The sequence below is a fragment of the Hakea prostrata genome, chromosome 2 (assembly GCF_041222555.1).
Source record: "Hakea prostrata isolate BN-2017 chromosome 2, UWA_Hpros_2, whole genome shotgun sequence".
NCBI lineage: Eukaryota > Viridiplantae > Streptophyta > Magnoliopsida > Proteales > Proteaceae > Hakea > Hakea prostrata.
This window is the reverse complement of record NC_142601.1, coordinates 32327253-32352266: the sequence shown is the minus strand read 5'-3', so window position 1 is coordinate 32352266 and position 25014 is coordinate 32327253. Positions and strand designations below refer to the sequence as shown.

Below are 25014 nucleotides of genomic sequence, written 5' to 3'. Positions count from 1 at the left end.
AATTTGATAATGTAGGAGTAGTTAGGAAGCAATAACTCAATTGACAAGCTGGAAGCACTCAATAGGGGTTGTTGGGCTTATGAAGATGGTATTCAATTGCTAGGCCCAACCTCCCAATAGATAGAAGTTTCTATGAAATTTTAGTCTAGATGGATCGCTGTCTGATTTAGACGGACATTTGTTTTAAAGATAGCCGTTAAGGCCATTTTCACTAGACAGACATCCGTTTGGGCTACTCTGATCAGACGAACAACTGTCTAGGCTTTGTGATTAGAGGACATCCGTCTGTAACACAGAAGCACAAGTTGAGACTTGAAGGAAATTTTAGGTCTCCTAACCAACCCTATGTCCACAAACATACTCCTAACATGTCCTAGGTCAATCTAGTGACATGATTTTGATGTTAATGAGTGCAATAACATACAATTGTGCATGGATGTGTCCTAGGTTCTAATTTGTTAAGTCTTCTTGCTAGAGCTTGAGTCTTCTTGTACTTGAATTTTCATGTTCATCTTGACTTAGACTTCATGTCCAACTTGTCTTGGTGTTGACTTTCCGGTGAGTTGGATTAAATCCACTTGCTTTCATATTAAACTGGATATACACAACTCAATATAACCATCAATACCTTATGTTTGTTATCATCAAAACTAATGGAGACTGATGTGGCGATATTGATATGCATTTCCCAACAATCTTATTAGAGAGCTATATAGAGGAGGTCTTGGTGGACACTTTGGAATTCCAAGACTATTGCTTAGTAATGGAAATGTACTACTAGCCCTGCATGCACAAAGATGTTGCTACGGTCATTAATAGGTGTCGTATATGCCAGCTTGCCAAAGGAAATTTGTAGAATACATGCCTTTACTCCTCTTTGCCCATACTTTATCAACCCTAGAAAGATCAAAACGTGGACTTTGTCCTAGGGTTACCCATTGCGTAAGAAAAGTTCAATCCTATATTTGTTGTGGTGGATCATTGTATCAAGGTGGCTCACTTCATTCTGTGTCAGCGTACTTATAATGCCAAGCACACAACCAAGTTGTTTTTCAGGGAGATACTCTGGATCCATGGGTTACCGAGTACAGTCGTATCTGATAGGGACTTCAAATTTATGAGTTACTTTTGGAAGACTTTATGGCTAATGATCAACACAAAGATGTAATTCTCATTTCCACCCTAGACAAATTGGTCAACCAGAATTGGTAAACATGACTTTTGGAAATATGTTGTTAACTCTCTTGTTGGCTCAAACCATGTTAAGTATAGAAGCAAATGAGTTCCTATGCCACATCAATGGAGTACATTTAGGTGTTAGCAGAAAGATAGCCCTTAATACAGAGAAATACAAAGCCCAAGCAAACCAACACAAAAGGATAATGAAATTCAAACCCAGAGACATTGTAGTTGTTGATTTGGTTATGTTAGTGGGTTCAGTTCATTTATTTAGATTGTTATTATTTGTTGCCCATATAAGGGTATTTATGTAATATTGTACTTTCCACTTTATTATAAATAAAGGGGCTTGGGATCACATTGATCTATTAAGCCAGTCTACCACAGTAAACTTTTTCAACATGGTATTGTAACTAGAAGATGATTAGGGAAAGAGGAAAAGGAAAAAAAAGGAGAAAGGAATCCTACAACCGCAAGTGCTTCTTAGGATAAATGGATGTTAATTGACTTTCTTATCATGTCATTCCTTTTGAATTTTATGAATCCAGATCTTTCCTATGGATACCTATTTCTTGATACTGCAGCGTAGATTTTGAAGGCTACTACAAAAACATATGGACAATTAGGGAATGATGCACAAGTTTATTAACTATAGAAGAAGCTTTTTGAGACTACCCAGAAGGAACTAATTGTAGCTCAGTGCTATACTGAATTACGCTTTTTTTGGCTGGAGTTAGATCACTATGGGACCATCACCCCACGAATCCTATTGATGTGGCTGTCTATAGGAAGCATGTTGATAAGATTCGGATATATGACTTCTTGGCTGCTCTGAATGTGGAGTTTGATTAGATCAATTTGCAAGTATTGGGCTGTTCTCTGTTTCCTACATTAGAATAGTCTTATGCCCTTGTTTAGTGTGAGAAAAACCGTCATTTAGCGATGCTTCATGCTCTTATTGTGGAGAAATCAGCCCTACAATCTATTAGCACCAAATCTGATTTGACCAAGGAGATTGTTAAGTTTAAGCACTATAATAACTAATAAACCATATCATACCTAGACCTTTTGTTGGAAGCTCCATTGGAAGCCTGCTAATTTTGAGCAGAAAAGGGCACAAAAAGGGGTAAGCAGAAGGCTAATCTTTCTGAGACTGTTCCCATATCACCTTCTATAGACATTGGTTCTTCACAGGAGGAATTAGCTACTTTGTTGGTGCAGCCTTTGCTACTGCTCCTTCCATTATTCATACCAACTCCTATCTTTCTACATTAAAAAAACTTTTATAGGCTTTATTGTTTCTTCAGTTTCTGTTCCTTGGATCATTGATACAAGAGCTACATATTATATGACAGGTTCATCATCGTTTTTCTTACATTATTCTCCAATCTCAGGGAAAGACAATGTTCAAATTATTGATGGCTTTTATTCTTCCATTGCTAGAAAAGGGACCATTAAGCATTCTCCATCACTCTCTGTCTAAAGTTTTGCACGTTCCTTCCTTCTCTACTAAGTTGCTTTTTATCGATAGTCTTACACATGACTTGAATTGTAAAGTGATTTTTTCCCCATCCTACTATGTCTTTGAGGATCTGGTAATGGGGAAGGAGATTGGACGTGGTAATTTAAACAATGGACTTTATCTGCTGGAACCGATTAAAGGACCTACTTCTGCTCTGAATGCATCTTCTCATCAGGTTCATTTGGTTATGTCAGACCTTCATCAGTGGCATCGTAGGTTAGATCACCCCCTTAGGAACTCTTAAGAATGTATTTCCTGTTTAGTTTCTTTTTGTAATAACGATGTATTTTTTTGTGAAGCTTGCATTTTTGCAAAGTAGACTCGTTCTACTTATTTGCCTTCTCTTCATAATAAAAAATCTATTCCTTTTGTGTTAATTCATACTGATGTGTGGGGCCCTTGCTGACATGTGTCTATTACTGACCACGTTGTTACTTTCATTAATTGTTGGTCTTATTTTATTTGGATTTATCTTTCAAAACAAAAAAAAAAAAAAAAAAAAAAAGAAAAAGAAAAGAAAAGAAAAGGTTTTTCGATGTTTTTGAGATTTTTATAATATGATTAAAACTCATTTCAATGCCACTGTGAAGATCATTCGCAATGACAACGACACATAGTAGATGGTGAATTTCAGAGATATTTCTTTAACTTTGGCGTAATAGACTAGACTTGTGTTGATACGGCTGCCTAGAATGGGGTTGCCAAAAGAAAGAACTGGCATTTATTAGAGATAGACTGATCTATTATGATTGCTATGAATGTCCCTCACTAGCCTGATCTATTATGATTGCTATGAATGTCCCTCAGCAATGCTAGAGTGATGCTATACTCATTGCCGCTTACTTTATGAATATGATGTTCAATAGGATACTACTTGGTTTTAAGTGTCCTAATGAAATTCTCTAGAGAGACACTTCATTTGTTATTCCCTCAAAAGTTTTTGGATGTGTGTGTTATGCCAGAATCACAGCCCACCAGAGTAAGCTAGCTCCCTACAGCCTACACTCCAACTTCCTGGGGTATTTTGCTACTTAGAAAGGGTACAAATGCTATCATCCTCCTTCTAAGAGAACTATTATCTTCATAGATGTCATTTTAATGAGTTTTGTCCTTACTATATAGCTCTCCAGGGGTGGAGAGTCCTAAAGGAGAGGTGTTCTTTCCAACCCTGGACTATTCTACTACACATAAGGACACACATCATCACAACACAAGTTAGAGGCCTTGGACGAGTTTCTTGACTAGGGGGAGCATTCAGCTAGCATACTAGAGGAATTTGTCTCCCCCTTCTTTGTTTGAATCTTATGAGGATCCTGGTCATGGGGAGACCACCCTTGTGAGGCACACTATTAAGGTCTTCTAAAACAAAATTTACTACAATAAGGAGGTGTAGACATATCAAAGTAAGAACTATAATTGGCCCAAGCAGGTGGAGGAAGTTAGCATGTTGCCACTCTCTGGTCTTCTACACCATAATCAAATTCTATTATTCTCCTTGAGGCATTTGCTTCTGATCTTCCTATTGCTATTAGAAAAAGGAATTCAATCTTGTACTCGGCATCCTATAGCTAAGCATGTTTCCTATGATTCTTTATCTGACTTCTACCGTGCTTTTGTATCCTCTTATTCATCTATTTTTGTTCCTAGGAGTTATAGGAAGCCTATACTAATAAAAGATGAATGACAACTATTGTAGAGGAAATGCAGGCAATGAAGAAAAATGATACATAGTAGCTGGTTACACTTCCTCCTGGAAAAAAAACCCGTGGGTCATAAATGGGTTTTTGTGGTTAAACAGAATATGAGTGGATCATTCAATAGGTTGAAGGCTACACTGGTTACAAAGGGGTTTACTCAGACCTATAAGATAGATTATCAAGAGACCTTTGCCCTTGTTGCAAAACTAAATGCTGTTAGAGATCTGTTATTTAAATCTATGAACGAAGATTGGAACTTGCACCTACTAGATGTGAAGAATGCCTTCTTATATTGCGAGTTGGAGGAAGAAGTTTATATGGAGATCCCATATGGCTTCTCTAATGACAGTACTACAGGAAAAGTTTGTTAGTTGAAGAGGTCAATCTATGGATTGAAACAATCTCCTAGATGTTGGTTTAGACACCTCCAAAATGATATGACCTCTATTGGGTACAAGTAAAAGTAATGTTGATCATACACTGTTTGTCAAGAAGTCAAGTACCAAGATCACTCTTGTCATTGTGTATGTGGATGATATTGTCATCACAAGGAATGATGGTGAGGAAATACCGAGGTTGAAGGACTTTCTTGTCAAAGAGTTTGAAATTAAAGACCTAGGGAAGCTACAATACTTCTTAAGAATTGAGGTGGTCTTGTCAAAGAAGGGTATATACCTATCTCAGATGATGTTTTAGATTTATTATCTTTAGTGGAAATGTTGGGGTGTAAAGATTTGATACCCTTATTGAGGCTAGAGCTAAACTCAAGGAGAAGAAGTGGACAAAGGAAGATATCATAGGCTGGTGGGAAAGCTTATCTACGTGTCCCACAATAGGCTTGGCATTGCATATATCATGGGGCTGGTGAGCTTGTTCATGCATGATCCATATTCAGCTCATATGAAGGCCGTTACTAGAATACTACCGTATTTAAATGGAACTCCTAGAAAAGGGATACTTCAGTTACCCACAGATAATCTAAAGGTAGAAGCATATACTGATGCATATTGGGCTAGGTCTCTTGACAGGAAGTCTACTTCTGGTTATTGTACATTTGTTTGAGGTAAACTAGTTATATGGAGGAGTAAGAAACGAAATGTGGTAATCGCCTGATCTAGTACAAAAGTTGAATATAGAACTATGGTTCGTGGAGTTTGTGAGCTACCATGGTTGAAAGATCTACTAGAAGACATTGGAGTTCAAGTCCCAAGCCCTATGATGTTGTATTGTGACAATAGGGCTGCAATTAATATTGCCAATAATCTTGTGCAACATAATAGAACCAAGCACATTGAGATTGACAAATTTTTTGTCAAAGAGAAGCTAGAACAAGGGCTAATTTGTATGCCTCCTGTGAGATCTAGAGACCAAGTGGCTGATATTTTCATCATGGGTTTGAAGGAAGAAGATTTCCTACCTATTGTAGGCAACCTGGGGATGACTAACATATATGCCTCAACTTGAGGGGGAGTGCAGTTCTATTAGTGGGTTTGGTTTATTTATTTAGATTTTTATTTCTTGTTGCCCAAGTGAGGGTATTTATGTAATAGTGTACTTTCCACTTCATTATAAGGGGTTTGGGATCACACTGATCTATCAAGCCATTCTTCCACAATGGACTTTCTCAACAGTAGTTGTCTGCATCCATCCAGAAAGGTATCCAGCTGGAGCAAATACTAAGCTCCTTCAAGGTACTCCCTTGTGTAGGGTCCAAAGCCTATGTCCTAGACGTGCCAACATAGGCATTAGTAATATTTCAATGTTGCGAACCTATACCTATACATAGGGCGCCGTTCAGATGAAACCTATTTGAATGTTCTTGCACGCCATTAATGTTATCTTGTCATGTCCCCACCCCATAATCTTTTATTTGTATTTTTGCATCATGTTGCCAATTAGCTAGCACTTATATTGCTCATTGCTACACTTTATGTCATGTCTTAGCTTCATGTGCATCAATTTGATATGCTGTTGCCTAGCTTGATATACTAACATTCCTTAGGACACTATCCTACTAGAACATACCTAACCAACCTTTGTAGGATACCCTAGTCCCTAAAATTTCCCCTGCATCAATACTTGCATGTCATCCTCCCCCTCCCCCAAAACACACACACACACAAAAAAGTTTGCCTAAAATTGTTTAGTCTCTTGCTAGATAATATCACTAAGTATAACCTATGGTGGTTCTGAGTACAATGGATTTAATTTTCTTATTTTCTCCCTGAATTGTTTTCAGTTTGAGATGCTCTTTTTCTTGCAGGATGGTAAGTATGCAATTGTCACTGATAGATGGCAGAAGTTCAGTGATGTATATCTTGATGAGAGAACTTTGGAATTCCTTGCTGCTTATGCTGATGAGTTTCTTGTTCATGGGGTTGATGTTGAAGGTAAAAAGTAAGTCCTGAAGTAAGAGCCATTCACTCTGAGAATGAAAATTTGCTCAAGTATTTTTATTTTTTATTTGTTATCCAAACTTGGGAACATCGTGAATGTCTTTGTCATTTGATGTTTCTTCTTGCAACTTTGGTTAGTGAGCTTCTTGGGTATGTCAGCCAAATAGCCAGAACCTTTGACATTTTATCAAGGACAAAAACCCACTGCTCCCAAGGTCAATCTTCACTTGACGGTCTCACCTTGTCTGTCAGTGTGCATAGTTGTCAAGGTGTTAGGCAATCTGAGCCTTTGAGGGCTTTCTTAAGTGCTTTGGTATTGGCAAGCAGTTTAAATATGTTATATTCCTATTAATAGCTTAATGTACAATGCACAACAAATTGTAATATTTTTATCAGGAAAACTTGGTAATGATTAAGAAGTAATTAAAATAACAACTAGGATTCCCAAAATAATAGACAAATGAAATGACAACCAAGAAGGTTCATGGAACATAGATACAAAAGGCATGAAAAAAATATCAAATAAGAACAACGAGGAGATAAAGACATAGCTAACAAAAGCAAATATGCTAAGCATGGTGCAAATTTCGGTGCAAAAATCAAAATCTCCCGGTTTGAACCGAAATTTCGGTCAAAACCTGGTATTTTTTTAAAATTTCGACCCTAGGTTTCGGGCCTTATATAACCTCAATCTCATCTAATTTATTTCCTCTTACCTATTTAGAACATAATAAACACAACAGCACTAGTATTTTGCCAAAAAAATCTACTGAAAAGTTGTCATTCAAGTATATTAACAAATGATTGGTACAAACAAGTAAAAATTGTATTGCATACAAGTATATTATCATTAGCATATATGAATTGTTTGATAGAATGGTTACATATACAAGTCAAAAAAATACAATGACCAACTAGATCAAGTGATGGTGTCTCGCATATATTAAGTTCAAGCCCATCTATCATGTATAAATATGTATTTTTTTTCAAAACTCATAAATTAGAAAATAATTTTTAAAGTCAGAAATAAAAAAAATAAAAAAATAGTAGCAATGATAAAAAAAATAAGTTTAACAACACAATTATAAATCATAGTCCTAGATTAAACATATTAATTTCAAAGAAATACAGGATCATTTAAGGAATGAACAAAACAAAAAGTTTGCAATTGTTGGGTATAGCTATTGTGGCTTAAGAGGTGTTTGAAGGCAAAAGAGTTGTGGAAATTAGGTGAAAATGGGATAGAAATCAACAAAAACCAAGGAAAAACAAGTTGGAGGGTCAAAACTTGCAAAATTTTGGTCAAAATCTTGGCAGTTTCATCTTGTTTGTTGAAAATGCAGGCAATTTGACCGAAATTTCGACTGTTTCGATCGAAATTTATTCCATGATACTAAGTTCTCGAACACTAGCATTAACACTTTATGCATATATACTAATTGGTAACTTAGTAATTATTACGTGTCCAAGCACTATATAAATTTAAATGGATGTTAACAGTTGTAAGACGTGACTTCCAGCCTTTATTGGAGACTTTGTAAAGCTGTAGGCCCTCCAATCTCTCAAAGAAAGCGGCTTTTGGGTTGGAAAAAGAGAAGAGGCAACACTAAGCTGGTGAGGGCAGCAGCTTTAGAGGGAAAAGGGTCATCTTTGGGGGGGGGGGGGGGTTAGAAAAAGCAACTAAAATATAGAGAAGATATGAGCTCTGTGTAAAGTTAGTGAGCAGTTCTCAGTATCATAAGATAGAAAAACGAGCATGACATAGGGAGCAGGACACGTGGAGGAAAGAGAGGGTTGGTTACTATCAATGTATGCTGTAGGGGGTGACTGGCACCATGGTAACTAGGATATCACTTACTTTTCTTGCTGTATTTACTTGTTCTTTCTTATTTTTCTGGATTGATAGGAGGTTCTTATCAAATTGGAATTTGGGAAGGACGATGTTGACTAGATTGTCCATGTTTTTCTGGTAAAGGGAGTGTGAATGGACGGCTTGGGGAGTACATTTTTTTTTTCTTGGAAAATCAGATTCAGTATGAATATCAACTGGGTGTGGCTCTCCAACACCTTGAAGGGGATGTCTTGGACTGGGTCTACTGGAGAAAATGGTCGGAGTTCGATAGGACAGGCTTCAAGGAGGCCTTGCAACTTGATTTCAGTGAAAATAAGACGACAAACTTGAGAGTGGATTGCACACCAGCCATATTGAGACTGAGGAAGGGCTGCATAAGTCATAGAGTATTGGCTCTGAGGGTTGATTGAAATTCACAAGTTTTCAAAAACGAAGTCTGCAACAAATGGGTATTCAAGCTTAGCTAGTGGTGAAGCATTTGGGAACCCTTAAGCAAGCAGCTAGCCAGCAACCTCCTGGGCCATAGTAACATTCGTAGACTTCTCATGAACAGTAGTGTATGCATACGGAGAAGCATCGGCGGATCAGAGAGGCGGTCGGTTTGGCAACTAAAACACTATAGGAACCGCCTTGAATGCATGGAATGAGATCTCACGAGATCTTGCTGAGATCTCAATTTTTTTAGATCACGAGACGAGATCTCTGGCGAGACTTGAGAATTACAATAACTCGATTGAGATCTCAGTCCACCCACTAGTTTGATGGAAAGCAGGATCCCGTGTGCATTGGGGGAAGGTCATCTGCAAAAGAATGTGAAGCATGTGCTGTACCCAACACATGATGTTCTATGTTGGTGTATTATTGTATTCTCAAGAATTGAGAATGTGGTGTTCTATTGTACCCATATGGATGGAATTCTATTGGTATTTAAGTTATTTGATTTATCTTATCAGTTGCTTTTCATTTTTATGTGCTAATGGTTCTATATTTCTTGTTTTATAACCATGCATGTTTATTCCTGCAGCATTTCGGTTTTAAACTTAGGGTCAAGTTAAATTTAATACCTAGGGCTGTTTTCTTAGAAATCTTAGTCCAACAGTGTGTTCAAAAGGCTTAAAATAGGCTAAATACCAACTTTGAACCCAACCTGACTCGTAAAACCCCTCGAGAGATGGGCCGTGGAGTTTACTGAAGTTGGCCAGGAAGAAAATACCAGATCTCGAGTGAGATCTCGCTTTTTCTTAGGGCGACATTGCCCTCGAGAGCGAGATTTGGTTCCATGCTTGAATGAAGGCGGTAGCAACAAAGGTAGGTCTTGTCTGGTTGCAACATCGTGGGTGGAGAAACTCGGTTGTGGTGTGGGGGCTGTTAACGTGAGATTTCTGATGTCACCTTGTGATGTGAACAATTGGACCCCCTGGCCGAAAGCTCAAGTGGGGCCCCTAGGTTGGCTCCAAGTAGCCACCCTAAGCTGGCCAAATCCCTTTAGGGAGGTATTTTGGGCAATTTCTATTTTTATTCTGGAATTAATTCTAGAATTTTTCAAAATTTATTTTAAGTTTAATTTTACAATTTGAATTGAGTTTGGTCTTGTTTGGAGAGTTTTATTTGAAGTTAGAGTTGTTTTGAATGAGTCCCAAGTGAATAGGAATTAGTTAGTTGAGATAAGATATGATTCCTTATCTTATCTGTTAGAAGTTGCTTTATTATTAAGAGTACAGTCCAAGTCCAAGAGGTTATTGGATCCTTATATGTGAAGGAGTCCAAAATTGAGTCAGAGTCTTTTATTTTCTGGCTGTAAATAGCCTCTTCATGTAATGTTATTTTCAGCTTGGATTCTTAATGAATTGAGTGTTTTACCAAGAGGTGGCAGGGTTCCTTTGAGGGGGACTTGTTTAGAGCATTCTGTTCCTGCAAAGTTCAGTTCTCAACCAAGTTTCCAAGCATTGTTTTAGCAAGAGGATCACTAATTCATGTTTCAGAATTTCAGATCAGAACTGTCCCAGGTCAGTCCAGTTCTCCAACTCGATCACAAGTCCACCTTCTTCCTCCCCTGTTCTGTTTCTGTGCAAGTCAACGGCCCACTTGTCAAACACTTTGAGCAGAGGTATTTTTGGAAGACTACTGTGCCATCTTCTTCCTTCAATTAACAACCTACTGCACGAACCAGGCTAGCCAACTACTGCTCTCACGTTGACGATGAGTTTGCAATGGCTCCAACCGTCGCGATTGCTACACCTCGTGGTCGAGACGACCTGCGAGGGTCTGTAGGTGACACCAACTTCCCCATGATGTTTGTTGGGGGTGGAGCAGAACTTGTACGTGATGCTTTTCAGCTTGCCATGGAAAAGTCTCCTTGCATCATCTTTACAGATGAAGTGGATGCAATTGGAACAAATCAGTTGATCATGGAGGAGTGGTGATGGAGAAGTCCAATGAACAATGTTGGAATTGCTTAACCTGTTTGATGTTTAGTGTCAAGCAGATAAAGGTAATAGCTGTAACAAATCGAGTTGATATATTAGGTCTTGCTCTCATGCCTTCTGATCAATTGGATTGTAAAATCGAATGCCCCCATCCCACTGAAGAAGCAATAGCTCATGTTGAGTTCCCAAGCTTGCAAGAAAGTTCCATAACACAGCAAACTTGTGTTTGTGCAAACAAAACAATTGTGCACGATGGTATTTTTGAAACTTGCACATGCTTTTGCTGATGCAGTTCAAAACATGAAAGTGGGTGATGGTGTTACTGAAGGGGTGGGTCCACTAATCAATGAAGCGACAGCGCAAAGGGTTGAGTCATTTGTTAAAGATGCAGTTTCAAAGGGAGCATAAGTCATGCTTGGGGGTGAAAGCCACAGCCTTGGGATGACATTTTTTGAGCCTACAGTTATCAGTGATGTCAATAATGAGATGCTTCTGTCAAGGGAGGAAGTCTTCAAACATGTAGCTCCTCTTATACGTTTTAAAACAGAGGACAAAGCAATGGTGGCTCCTTTTTGAGGAATTAGGCAGTGTCGTCTTTGACGTGAAGGGTCTAAATGTGGGATTGAGTCACACTTCTTGAAGAATACTCAAGCAAAGAGGGCTAGGCTATCGTTTGACTTCCCATTCTACAGAAAGCGCAGTATGCAAGTTCACTTAGCAGCAGTCCAACCTTGTCACAGCCAACTGGGCTGTTCAAACAGTTGGAAGCATTACATCCTGATTTATACAATAATGTTTGTTTGTATGGAAATCGATATGGCAAGGGTGGCATTGAATGCCAATTGCAGCTCTGGAAATTGGCCTGCTAATGGGCCTCTCAGAACGTTGCTGAATTGGCATGGCTGTGCGGCAAGCATGTGAAGACTGAGCTTTTGATCTTACCTCACCTTGAGGACAACGTGAATTCCAAAGGGCATGGTAATGATAGGCCCTTGGGAGCAGGACATGTGGAGGAAAGAGAGGGTTGGTTACTATCAATTAGCATAACCAGCAGCACTGGTGGGGATAGAAAAGGGGGGTGGGGGGTGGGGGGTGGGGGAGAATGTAGCAGTGGGGATCGGTTGATTTGAGAGTTTGGGCAGCCTTTGGCCGAGGGCAGTGTATGTTGTTGGCGGTGATTGGCACCACTGTAACCAAGGTATTGCTTTCTTTTCTTGCTGGATTTTTGTTGTTCTTTCTTATTTTTCTGGATGGGTAGGAAGTTCTTACCAGAACTCACCAACTTAGTGCAAACAATGACTCTAAGTGCTTCTCTCATCTCTCATCAATAATTTTGATGTAGGCCTCTCACCTTTGTACATTTAGTGGCAGCAACATAAAGCATGCCCTTCATTTTTTCAATTATATTGGTTAAGGCATGGTTCAGAATCTTGGTTTTGAGGCTGGTTTCGATCATCCAGAAACAGAGATCTGACTGAGACTTTGGGAAACCTGGTCAAAACTAGGGATTTTTGCAGCATGTCTCGACATATGGTTCTGACACCAAATACTTGGTCTTTTTTTTGCAACTGACTTTTGGTACGCAGGCTATTTAGAGGCTTTTAGGCATAATGCATAATCTATTTTTCTAAAAAGAAATGATTTATATGATTCTTAAGTCAAGCCTTCCATTATTTGCTAGAAGGACGGATACAGAGAGTTCTAATGTACTTAAATGCAGTAATGTCAACTCTACAAACTATATAATGTAAATCTAACTAAAGAAGCAAAAGTCATGATTTCCACTCTCCACTTCGCAACACCAGCCTTAATTTTATGAAGTGTTTTTTGGTGGATCCATCACATGAGCTGCACACCATTGCATTTTGCACATGGTAGGAGATCTTGCTCTCGAGCGAGATCTCGCTACCATGAAAAACCAAGATCTCGACCATCTCGGCGAGATCTTGGTCGAGATATGCCATTTTTTGGGTGTCAACTCGGTAGCCAATCTTGGTGGGTTTTAGGGTCCCAGTTGGGCTAAAACTTGGTATTTAGCCTATGTAAGGCCTTTTGAACACACTAGTGGCCTTGGATTTGTGAGAAAACAGCCCTAAGTATGATTTCTAAGTCTACCCATAATGTGAAACCAAAATGCTGTAGGATTAGAGAATGCAAGGTTATATAACATGTAATATAAAACCATTAAGGCATATAAATGAAAATCAAGAGTATCAAATGCATCAAATAACTTAAATGTCATGAAGATAACATTCATATGAGTATTACAATCTTGACTTTTGAGAATAGAATGATAAAAGTATACAACCGTTAGAAGTTCTATATAAGTCATTAACGTATAAGTTCATAAGACAAGTAAAGGATGATTAAGCTTCCTTTGATGTTGTAGATGTGCTAAGAGTAGTTGCAAGTGAAACTTTGGCTGAAATCCGCAAAAATTGGGTAATAACTGAGAGTTCCAGCGAGATATGACAATATTTAGGGTGAGATATGGTGAGATCTCGAGCGAGATATCCCATTTCGCAGATCTTGCCCTTGATCTCGTCTCAGTTATGAAAAAACCTAGATATCTTGCGAGATCTCCCACCCTGATTTTGCAAACCAGCAAAAGACTTGCTTGAATTAAGCTCATGCAACATTGCTTGAAACTCCTCTAACCCATGCTCATCACAAGCTGCAGTAAAGGCTATCTTTAGAGGATCATGGTCCATCATTGCTTGGGGTAGGGGTTGAATTATTTTATCAATTACATCTATTCTAGAACAATCCATGTATGCATTGGGGAGATGTGTAGCCTCGAAGACATTTAATGTGGTATTCTCTTCTCCTACCTTAAGTGTTAACTTTCCTTGTTGCTCATATATCAAAGCTCTCCCGGATGCTAAAAATCGTTGTCCTAAAATGGAGACCTCAATATCCTCTTCCATCTGAAGTACCACAAAATCTGCTGAAAAAATAAATTTGTCTACTTTTACTAGCACATCCTTTAAAATTCCTCATGGGTCTTGATGGATCAGTCTGCCAATAATAGGGATACTCTAGTTGGTTTAACCTCCCCTATCCCTAACTTTTCATATATAGAATACAACAACAACAACAACAACAACAAATCAACAATAAGCCTTGTCCCAACTAAATGGGGTCGGCTACATGGATTCTTGCCCTCCAATCAGTTCTGTTCGAGGCCATGCTAGATACAAGGCCTAAGCTATACATATCCTTTCTCACAACTTCTCCTAAGGTTATCTTAGGTCTACCCTTAGCTCTTCTAATTCCTTCAATATGGATTATATCACTTCTCCGAACAGGAGCATTTATAGGCCTCCGTTGAACGTGGCCGTGCCACCTCAAACGACTTTCTCTAAGCTTATCACTTATGGGAGCAAATCCCAGACCAACTCTAATATGATCGTTTCTTATCTTATCCATCCTAGTTTTGTCACTCATCCATCTTAGCATTCTCATTCCACACTGAGTTTATCTATATGATTCTTTTTAACAGCCCAACACTCTGCACCGTACATCATAGCGGGTCAAACAACGGTCCTATAAAATTTTCCTTTAAGCTTTAATGGAATACGCCGATCACATAAGACCCCGGACGCACCTCTCCACTTCATCCACCCTATTTTAATTCTTGGGAAACCTCATCCTCTAAATCCCCTCTTTTACTTATTATTGAACCTAGGTACCTAAAACAATCACTCTGAGGAATCTCTTTATCGTCAAGTATCACCACCTCGTCATCTGCCGGATCATGACTAAAGTTACAAACTAGATATTCTGTCTTTGATCTACTAAGTTTAAAGCCTTTTGATTCCAAAGCTACTCTCCATGATTCTAATTTGCTATTAATCCCCACTTGGGTCTCATCAATCAACACAATATCATCCGCAAAGAGCATACACCAGGGGACCTCATCTTGAATGTCTTTGGTTATTCATCCATTACCAGTGCAAATAGATATGGGCTTAAAGTTGACCCTTGATGTAGCCCAATTGTTATCGGGAATTCATTACTTTGTCCCCCCACTGTTTTAACACTAGTCACCGAACTATCATACATATCCTTAACTATATCTACATATTTACTTGCAACATTTCTTTTTTCTAGTACTTGCCAAATTAACGCTCTAGGGACTCTATCATAAGCTTTTTCTAGGTCAATAAATACCATATGAAGGTCTTTCCTAGATTCTCTATACCTTTCTATAAGTCTCCTAATTAAGTAAATAGCCTCCGTTGTAGATCTTCCCGGCATAAACCCAAATTGGTTCTCCATAACAGTAGTTAAGTGTCTCAAACGGGTTTCAATTATTCTCTCCCATAATTTCATCGTATGGCTCATCAATTTAATGCCTCTATAGTTATTACAACTTTGAATATCTCCTTTATTTTTGTAAATTGGAACCACAACACTTCTCCTCCAATCATTTGGCATTTTCCCTATGCTCATAATCTTATTAAACAACTTAGTCAACCAAACTAGTCCATGGGTTCCTAAGCTCTTCCATACTTCAATTGGGATTTCATCGGGACCTTGTGTCTTGCCGAGTTTCATCCTCCTTAAAGCTTCTTTCACTTCGGACATCGAAATTCTACGAATAAAAGTTCAGACACTGGTGCCTTGGTGAAAAGTGTACTCGTCCGAAACATAAGTGCTTGAAGAATGCTCATTTAGTAAACTAGAGAAATAGGTTTCCCATCTTTTCTTAATATCCTCCTCACAAACTAATACTTTACCATCTCCATTTTTAATACATCTAACATGGTCAAGATCTCTACTCTTTCTATCCCTCATCTTAGCTATCTTATAAATAGATTTTTCCCCTTCCTTTGTGCCCAACTTATTGTATAACTCTTCATACTTCCTTTCCCTTGTTTTTCCCGCAAATTTCTTAGCTTCATTTTTATCCAACCTATACCTTCGAAGATCCTCAACATCCTTAGTTCTTTGCCATGTCTTAAAACTAGCTTTTTTATTCCTGATGGCAACTTGAACCTCACTATCCCACCACCACGTCTCTCTATAAGAATGGATCTTTCCTTTTGATTCACCTAGAACACATAGCCATCTCATTCCACATTGCATTGGCATCCCCTTTAAAATCCCATTTTCCTTGTTTGACTACTTCATTAACGAAGGATTTCGAGTACTCTCCTTTCAAATTCCACCATCTTATTCTGGGATAGTTTACCTTGGACCTTTTCATATATAGAATATGAAATTAAATTAATTGAAGCTCCTAAGTCACATAATTGTCTTATTGAATGAATGATCACCAATTTAGCAAGGTATAGTAAAACTCCCTGGATCCTTCATTTTTTGTGGAAGCTTGTGTTGAAGAATTGCCGAGCATTCCTCGTTCAATTTGATAGTCTCATGGTCCTCAAGCCTTCTCTTCTTTGCACAACTCTCCTTTAGGAATTTTGAATAGCTTGACATTTAGGAGATTGCATTTGCAAAAGGAATGTTAATTTTCAGTTTCTTGAAGACATTTAAAAATTTAAGTAACTGCTGGTCCTCTTTCTTTTTAACCAGCCTATCAAGAAAAGGAATGGAAGCATAATAGATGGGGAGTTGGTGGTGGAAGCATCTAAATGAATAGGTTTAGAGTTATCCTGTTTCTCTGGTTGCTTCTTTTTCTCCTCCTCCACTGTAGTGTTTATTTCTCTGCCACTTCTCAATGTAATGGCTTGTGCTCTCTCCACTAGATTTGGTTCAGTGTTGCTCTGCAAACCTTTTTATAGCCGTTGATAAATTTGTTTAGGGAGTTTGGCCTATTTGTTTCTCTAAATTATATATTGACACCTTCTGATTTTGGATACGCACATCCACGCTCTTCATAAAGTCAGTAGAAGTCTTTGCCATCTGTAGCGTCATCTCTTCCTAACGATTAGTAGAAACAAAAATAGCATTTTCTAATATATTAGAATATATATCAAAATCATGGCTACCACTACTCAATACTCATCACAAGAAACCCCTTGAATCTTAGAAATGATTAAATTTTCAACTCTTCTTCCAAGAGTTTCCAGTTTTGCATCAAGCTTAGCTTCTATTGCAGCCATGGCATCAACTTCATACACCTCTGCCACTTTACTCCTTGGTTGCCTATTTAATGGCCATTATTTGGAATTAGTTGCCATCTCATCCATCAACGCATAGACTTCATCAAGTTTCCTATTATGGATTGATCCACCTACAACTGCATCTAGGATGGATTTGAATTATGCATTCAACCCATTGTAGAAGGTCTAAATGATCATCCATGGTGTGGGTCGCAAGTACTCTTTAAAACACTCTCATGTCTCATGTAAAGACTCTCCTTCTCCCTGTACAAAAGTACTAATGTCATTACGCAATTTAGCAGATTTACCAGGAGGAAATAACTTATTTAAAAAGTTTTGAGCTAAAGACTCCCATGTCTTGATTAAATTTGGAGGTAATGATTGCAGCCATGTCTTCACTTTGTCACACAAAGAGAAGGGGAAAAGTCTTAGACGGATGGCATCTTCACTAACTCCATTGTATTTGACAGTATCACAAATTTCTAGGAATGCCTTTAGGTGTGCATTACGATCTTCATTGGCCAATCCATAAAATTGCGCTGCATTTTGAAGCATTTCAATAAAAGCGGGTTTTAATTCAAAATTGTTTGCTTTGACTGCAGGCCTTCTAATGCTTGACATTGGGCTGTAGTGCTTTAATTCAAAATTGTGTTGGGTTATGTGCTCCATTATTCTAGTGATTTGGATCTTCCATCTCTTTTTCTTCTCTAAGAACAACTTCAATAAAGATTTCAGGTTGCTGATCTCTCTTTACTCTTCGAAAAGTTCTCTCAACCTCTAGATCAAAGTTTTCTATTGGCTTACCAGAGCTTCGGGTCATGCACTTATTGAAACCTGAAAAATATGGAATACTGCGGGCAAAATGAATCAAAGAGAAACAAAGCAAAATCTGAAAAATCATATTAAAAACAAACTGAACTATGACTAACACGAAAAAAAAAAAGAAGAAAGAAAAGAAAAAAAGCTAAAATTCCAGAAAAATAATCAAACCCAAACAATAGAAGCAAAATGAAAGAAAGGAAAAAACACTCTAAACAAAAAACTTTTTTTTTTTTTTTTTTTTTTTTTTTCTTTTGAATTAAAAACTAGATCAACAAAGTGCAGTTTCAGCTAATAACAATTTTAATGCTCGTCGATCCCTAACAACAGCACCAAAAACTTGTTGCGTCTATACTCGCAAGTGCACGAGGATCAAAAAAAATAAAAATTATGCACTAGCTTTTTTTTTTTTTTTTGGTTACAAAACGGGGTCAAAAGACCCAAAAAACAAAACAAATCAAACTAGAGCACAACTCTTGAGACAATCCTCTCTAAGGATGTCTGTCATTTCCTGCGGTGGATCATTGAAAAAGACCAGATCATCTCTTCCAATTAGCCGCCTCTTAGACAACCAATCAGCAGCCTTGTTATTTTGACGCCTCACATGACTAAATCTAACATGGCCTCGAGAAGCATATAGGCTTCGAATTTTAGCAACTAATCTTCCCATCGATCCTTGCTCGTTAACTTCTGGTTCCAGTAACCTTATGGCCTTCAGCGAGTCTGATTCTATTTGGAGTGGCCATGCTCCCATATCCAACGTTACCTTTACCCCTTCTTTGATTGCGCGCAGTTCCGCCTCTACTACATGGCATAGAGGAATCTTGATAGCAAATCCTCCTCTGAACAGGCCTTCTTGATCTCGAATCACCCTAGCTAATTGAGCGTAGCATTCCTTCACTTTCACAGCAGTATCCGTGTTGCACTTAAACCATCCTCTTCTAGGGCATGTCCACCCTAAAACTTCCAATTCTTTACTTGGATCAAGAACAGGGCTTCGGCATGTTGTCCAGGCTTCCTTATTGGCTCGATAAAATTTTTCGATAATGAGCATACCATTCCCTGGTCTGGAAAAATCTACCTCATGGATATCTGGATTTCGCCATCCCAAAGAAATTGTAGGGTACACACAAATCGCTCAGGCCAATCGTTGCTCCATTTGGCAGCAAACCCACAGATATTGGCATAGATCCATTCCTGCTTTTCGCACCTAAAAAACCATATTTGATTTCGTGGTTTAACCATACGTTTCCAAATGCTTCTTGCAAAGCAACAATCCCTAAATACATGTAATACATCTTCCACCTCTGTCATGCAAAGATTGCATTTATCATTATCTTGAAGATGCAAGTGGCGCTTTCTAGCATTAGTCATCAACCTATTCTTTACAACTAGCCAAAAGAAACTGCAAAGTCGGTTTGGAAGATGAAGTTTCCAAGAAGTATTCCAAAATTTTTCATCGAATATTCCCATATCTACAGCTGGTTCGTTCTTTATCAATGTCTCATATGCAGAGTGTATCGAAAAAATACCTTCAGTGGATGGGATCCAAGACATCACATCAGATCCATTGTTACTAGAGGGAAGTGGGATATCCTTTAGTTTGGTGCAGATTTCTGTAGGGAGGTATCCCTCAATTTTTGTTGTCCATTCCATGCCATTACTTTCCAAGTATTGGTTAACGACTTCCCACTACCACTGACTGGGAACTGGAGAAATCACATGGTCTTCCAAATTACCTTCTATATCTAACCAGTTGTCCCTCCAGAAATAAGTGTTCCTTCCATCTCCAATTTTTATTTTGCAAAGCTCTTTCATTCTATTTTCAACTCTGCAGATAGCTCGCCACAATGGAGAATCAGGAGAGGTTGCTTTAAAGGGATGTTTACGCCTTTTTGATCCATATTTATCTTGAAGAATTGCTGACCAAAGTGAGTTTTGCTTTTTAACCCCCCAAGCGAGTTTCATGATAAAGGCTTCATTCATCACCCGAAGCGTCCTAAAGCCTAAACCGCCTTCCACCTTCGGTCTACAAATCTCATTCCAGCTCACAAGATGTGCCCTTTTTTTCTGATTTGACTCGCCCCATATAAAGGCTCGAGTTAGTTTTTCAACTTCACCAAGGACCCCTTTTGGAATCAAAGCTGTCTGCATCGAGTAGTAAGGTATAGTCATTACAACTGATTTTGCCAGGACAATTCGTCCCGCTAGGGAAAGCGAAGAAGCTTTCCAACTGGAGAGCTGATCTGATACCTTGTTAATAATGTATTGATAACTACCTTTCTTGTCTCTTTTATAGTGAATAGGTACCCCTAGATATCTGCCCAAATCATCTGTCATGGTAAAGCCGCTTCTTTGTGCAATCTCCTTTGCTCTCTGGCTCTCTACATTTTTGGAGAAGAAAATACGGGTTTTCTCTCATGCTCACTTTGCTTCCCGATGCATTGCAAAATTTATCCAAGCATTCCTTCACAATGGTAATTTGCTCTAGGGAAGCTTCAAAAAAAGAACTACATCATCAGCGAACATAAGATGGGAGATTCCCATCCCCCCTTTACGAATACGACCAGGGATCCACTTCCCTACAGCCAATGCATCTTGGATACAGTGGGTCAATCTCTCCATGCAAAGGACAAATAAATAGGGTGACAAAGGGTCCCCCTGGCGAATTTCTCTGGAAGGTTTAAATTCTTTTGTACCTTTCCCATTCCAGAGAATTCTAAAGGTAGGACTTGTAACACACATCATAATCACATCAACCAGTTTGGATGGTACTCCTGCTTTCAAGAGTGAATCAGCAATAAATTCCCACCGGATTCGATCATATGCCTTTTCCAAGTCGATTTTAATAGCCATCTGATGGATTTTTCCTCCTTTTCGCTTCATGGAGTGAAAAAGTTCTTGTGCAACAATGATAATATCCTGAATATTCCTTCCAGGAACAAAACTGACTTGATTGGGTGCAACAAGGCTAGGCATAAACTCCTTCAATCTGTTAGTTATCAACTTAGTCAGAATTTTGAGGCTGACATTACGAGAGATATAGGCCGGAATTGTGTAATCTTCTCAGGTTTGTCTATTTTGGGAATCAATACTAACAAAGTCTCATTGATCTTAGTCTCTAACTCTCCATTAAAGGCTCTGGCCACATTCCTGCAAACATCTTTACCTGTAATATTCCAAGTTTTTTGATAGAAAGCAGCTTGAAATCCATCTGGTCCTGGAGCCTTCCATGGATCAATTTGATGAGTAGCACGATAAATCTCCTCGTCAGTAAGCTCATTACCAAGAATAGATAACTAATCATGGTCTCAAACTGGGAAACTATGATTTGTTTGGAAAGGATCTGAATCATTATTATCCTCAGTAAAGAGTCTTGTGAAATAATTGACTACATGATTTTTTAGATCTGCATCCTAAAAAATCCATTGATTATCTTCTCCCTTGAGGCCTTCAATTTTATTTCTCTTCCTTCTGTTTAAGGTAGATATGTGAAAATACCTCGTATTCCTATCACCTTGTAAAGTCCAATTTTCCTCGATTTTTGGGCCCATAGAATTTCCTCTCTTTGCAAAACTTTTTCAAGTTCAACTATAAGTTCCTCTTCCAATCTCCCTAAATAAGGGTTATAGGGTCCTACTGCAAGTTTTCTTTGGATTCCCCCTAGACGAGCATACAAACTTCTTTTCGCAGCTTCAATGTTCCTGAAAGTTTGTTTGTTCCAAGTAGACAATTTTTCTTGCAAATGATGTAAGGCATCTGGCAAAGGATGGTTTGTTTTCCAGCCCTGTCGCATAGTATCAACAAAATCTGCATGGGTGAACCACATGGCTTCTAATCTGAACGGTCTCTTTTTGTAGGGACTTCTAACTGAGTCTGTCTCAACTAGTAAAGGATGATGATCGGATTTGATTCTGGGCAACACTCTAACTATAGCATCTGGCCACAAGATACGCCACCCACCTGAACAGAGTGCACGGTCCAGCCTTCGATAGATTTTTTGATAACCGTTCCACTTGGGTCCTCTCCAAGTAAATTTTGGACCCACAAATCCCAAGTCTATAAGATTGCATAGATTTAAATTTCCTCTGAACTTTGTACATTTTCTGATCGACACCGGACTTCCACCTCTTACTTCAGATTGATCAAGTACATCATTTAGGTCTCCCACTACTAAATATGGGTAATGATATATATTCAATATAGTAGCCAAATCCTCCCACCCTTCATTTCGATTGGATTCAATGGGGCTGGCATACATAGCCACAAGACCCCACCTATTATTATTGACAGTATCCAAAATTTCAATAAAAAGAAATTGGGTATGTGTATGAATAAGGGATACTTGATAACTTGTATTGAATAAAATGAACCAAATGCCTCCTGATAGCCCAACTGCATCGCTTTTAAAGTGACGCACACCCTTAAGTTTAGTTATGACACGCTCCGCCTTCTCTCCACTTATTCGAGGTTCCATAATAATAACACAATCAGGATTATGCTTTTGTCTATAATGCTTAAGAGTGGTGGCAAATGCTTTATTGCCCGCTCCCCTTGAATTCCATGCAAAAACCTTCATAAAGAAACTTGATATGGGTTTTGGTTACCGTCATTCATCACCACATCATTCCCAAGGGACTGGTCTTGTCTTTCATTGAGCATCGGTGTTTCGACCACAATTTCATCCATATTGTCAACTTCATCAGGAGGTTTACCTTGTTCAAGTAAGAGAGCAAGAGAGCAAAATGAGTGGTTACTTTTTTCAAAGCAATTTCCACTTCTCCCACCCATTAGATTAGGATCAAAATTCTCCACATCCTCTTTTTCTCCTATTTGGTCCTGCCTCTGAAGTTCCTCCTCATTTACAACTTCTTTAGTCAAATTTGTTATCATATTACTTGCCTTCTGTAACTCCACTGGTAAAGAGTAGTTAATCACATGTTGGCCACTTGACGGCAGCCTTGTACTTTTTGAATTCTCTTCAATATCCTGTCTAGTCTCTAACACACCTCTTTGATTATGATTTCGAGGAGCCATCACGTTTCTACCCTCTCTTTGATATGTGATACGCTGCCACGTGGCCGCAACACGAGTCGTGCTAGTTTCCATGTTGGGTACTACTTCCTGATCTTCTTGGGAAACCATTGCAAGTGCTGCAAATCTAGAACCTGATCCCACTCCATTAACTTTATTTCCGTCTTACGTACCACTCTGGCCTCCTCTTTCCCGTCTGCCATTTTTCTCTCTGGCATTATTAGACGGGTTCCGGCGATTGTCTTTTCTGAATTTTGTTTTCTGCACATGTAACCACGGACCATATGTATCTGTTGGTGCCTTCTTTGCCTCAGAATTTTTAGTGGTTTTAAACGCCTTTTATGCAGCCTCTTTGGGTTCAGGCGCTGGTACATCTTCCTCTCCGCCATAAAAACTAGAACATTGTTCTTTATGATGGCCATATCTTCCACAATCATAGCACAACAAATTCATTGACTCGTAGAGGATTTGGTGAACACGGCCTTTGAGTCTAAACTTGGACAGCAAGGGTTTGGATAAATCAATCTCGACACAGACCCGCACATACTTACCGCGGACAGCTTGGGCTGTTGTTGAATCGATTTTAATTACCTTTCCTACTCGGTTACCCAGTCTAATCAAGAATCGAGTATCAAAATACTCTATGGATACGCCAGGGAAACGCACCCATACCGCCAATTTCTGCAGCACTTCTTCCTCAGGGTTGAAATCCGGTTGCCATCTCCTCACTGATAGATAGTGATCAGCAATTACCCAAGGACCATCAACTAGGGCTCTCTGAAAATCTTCTTTGAAAGCGAATTTTGCAATATAATAATCATTGCCAATGTCAATAAGGTCCAATGCTCCTGTAGGTTTTCATAGGGCTGATAGTCTACCGGACAAAAACTTAAAACCCACCGTTTTTCCTACCAGTTTAACAATCAAGGTCTGCTGCCATGGTTTCCGCAATCTTTCTTTTTCTTTTTTGGACAAGGTAATACTAGGGCAGAAAGCATCATCTTCCTTCTCACCATCATCCTCATTCTCATCGTCCGTGTCCCATTCAGAATTGGGTTGGTTCAAAAATCCATCATCGTTGAAACCGTCGATCTCCTCAGTCTCCATACCCTTTTCTTGGCTAGGGCTAGGATAATTTCTAGTTATCATCTCTGCATAAGATCGTTGCACCTCCACCGGTGGAAGATTTACATCTGCTCCACGACCTCGCTTAACTTTCTTATTGCTTCGTTGCATCTGGTCAATTTCCTCTTTCGATGCTCCATTCAAATTTGTTTCAGCAATCGCATCTCCCGCAGCCAATCTTTCCATCTCTATCATCTTATCAATTATGTACTAGCTTTAAGAACACCTATAATTATCTAGCTAAACAAATTATGAAGGATTAACTAAACTATTGATTAAATTAACAAAACGTTAACAAAATACATAAATTGTTAACACAAATCAAACTCAATGAATGAAATTACTTGATTATTGATCTATTCCCCCCTTCTATAACCAATTTAATCTCCACTCTTGTCGACGAGAGTCCCTAAGTTAGATTACCTCATTTGTTACGCCTGAGAATCCCTAACATATTAAACTTCCTACCAGTTACGCTTAGATGATCAATTTAATATATTGTATTAAACACAAGAAACTCATAAACAAGTCGAACAAACCGTCTAACCTATTATGCTTTAGATGTAATTTGTCATTTTTCAATCCTAGGTCTAGCTTGCATTCCTCATTGTTACATGATAAAAAACACACCAGGAGATAAAAACAAAATTAAAGAAAACAATAGGGAGAATTGAATTATATGAAAGGGAAATTAAGTCAAGAATTATCTCATGTAAGGATCTATCTAACCCTAGCAAAAGAAACTTAGAACATTATAGAAGAAGAAGAAGAAATAGTTGAGGGAAATATTACTCTAAGGTTGAAGAATTATAAACTTTAGCAACTCCAAAATTTGTCCCAAAGCAGCTTATGTTCTCCAAATTAGTCCTCTGCAGCATGGTGTGAGATCTCAC

General features: G+C 38.6%; 1 protein-coding gene across 3 annotated transcripts in view; it reads left to right on the top strand.

Moving 5' to 3' along the window:
• Positions 1-25014, top strand: part of APG10 (Aldolase-type TIM barrel family protein) — a 75587-nt gene that overhangs the window by 29090 nt on the left and 21483 nt on the right. For all 3 annotated transcript variants that reach the window (XM_089144537.1, XM_089144536.1, XM_089144535.1), the window contains one exon: positions 6662-6795. In XM_089144537.1, coding sequence (XP_089000663.1) covers positions 6662-6795 — 134 coding nt within the window. The remainder of the gene's footprint in view (positions 1-6661; positions 6796-25014) is intronic.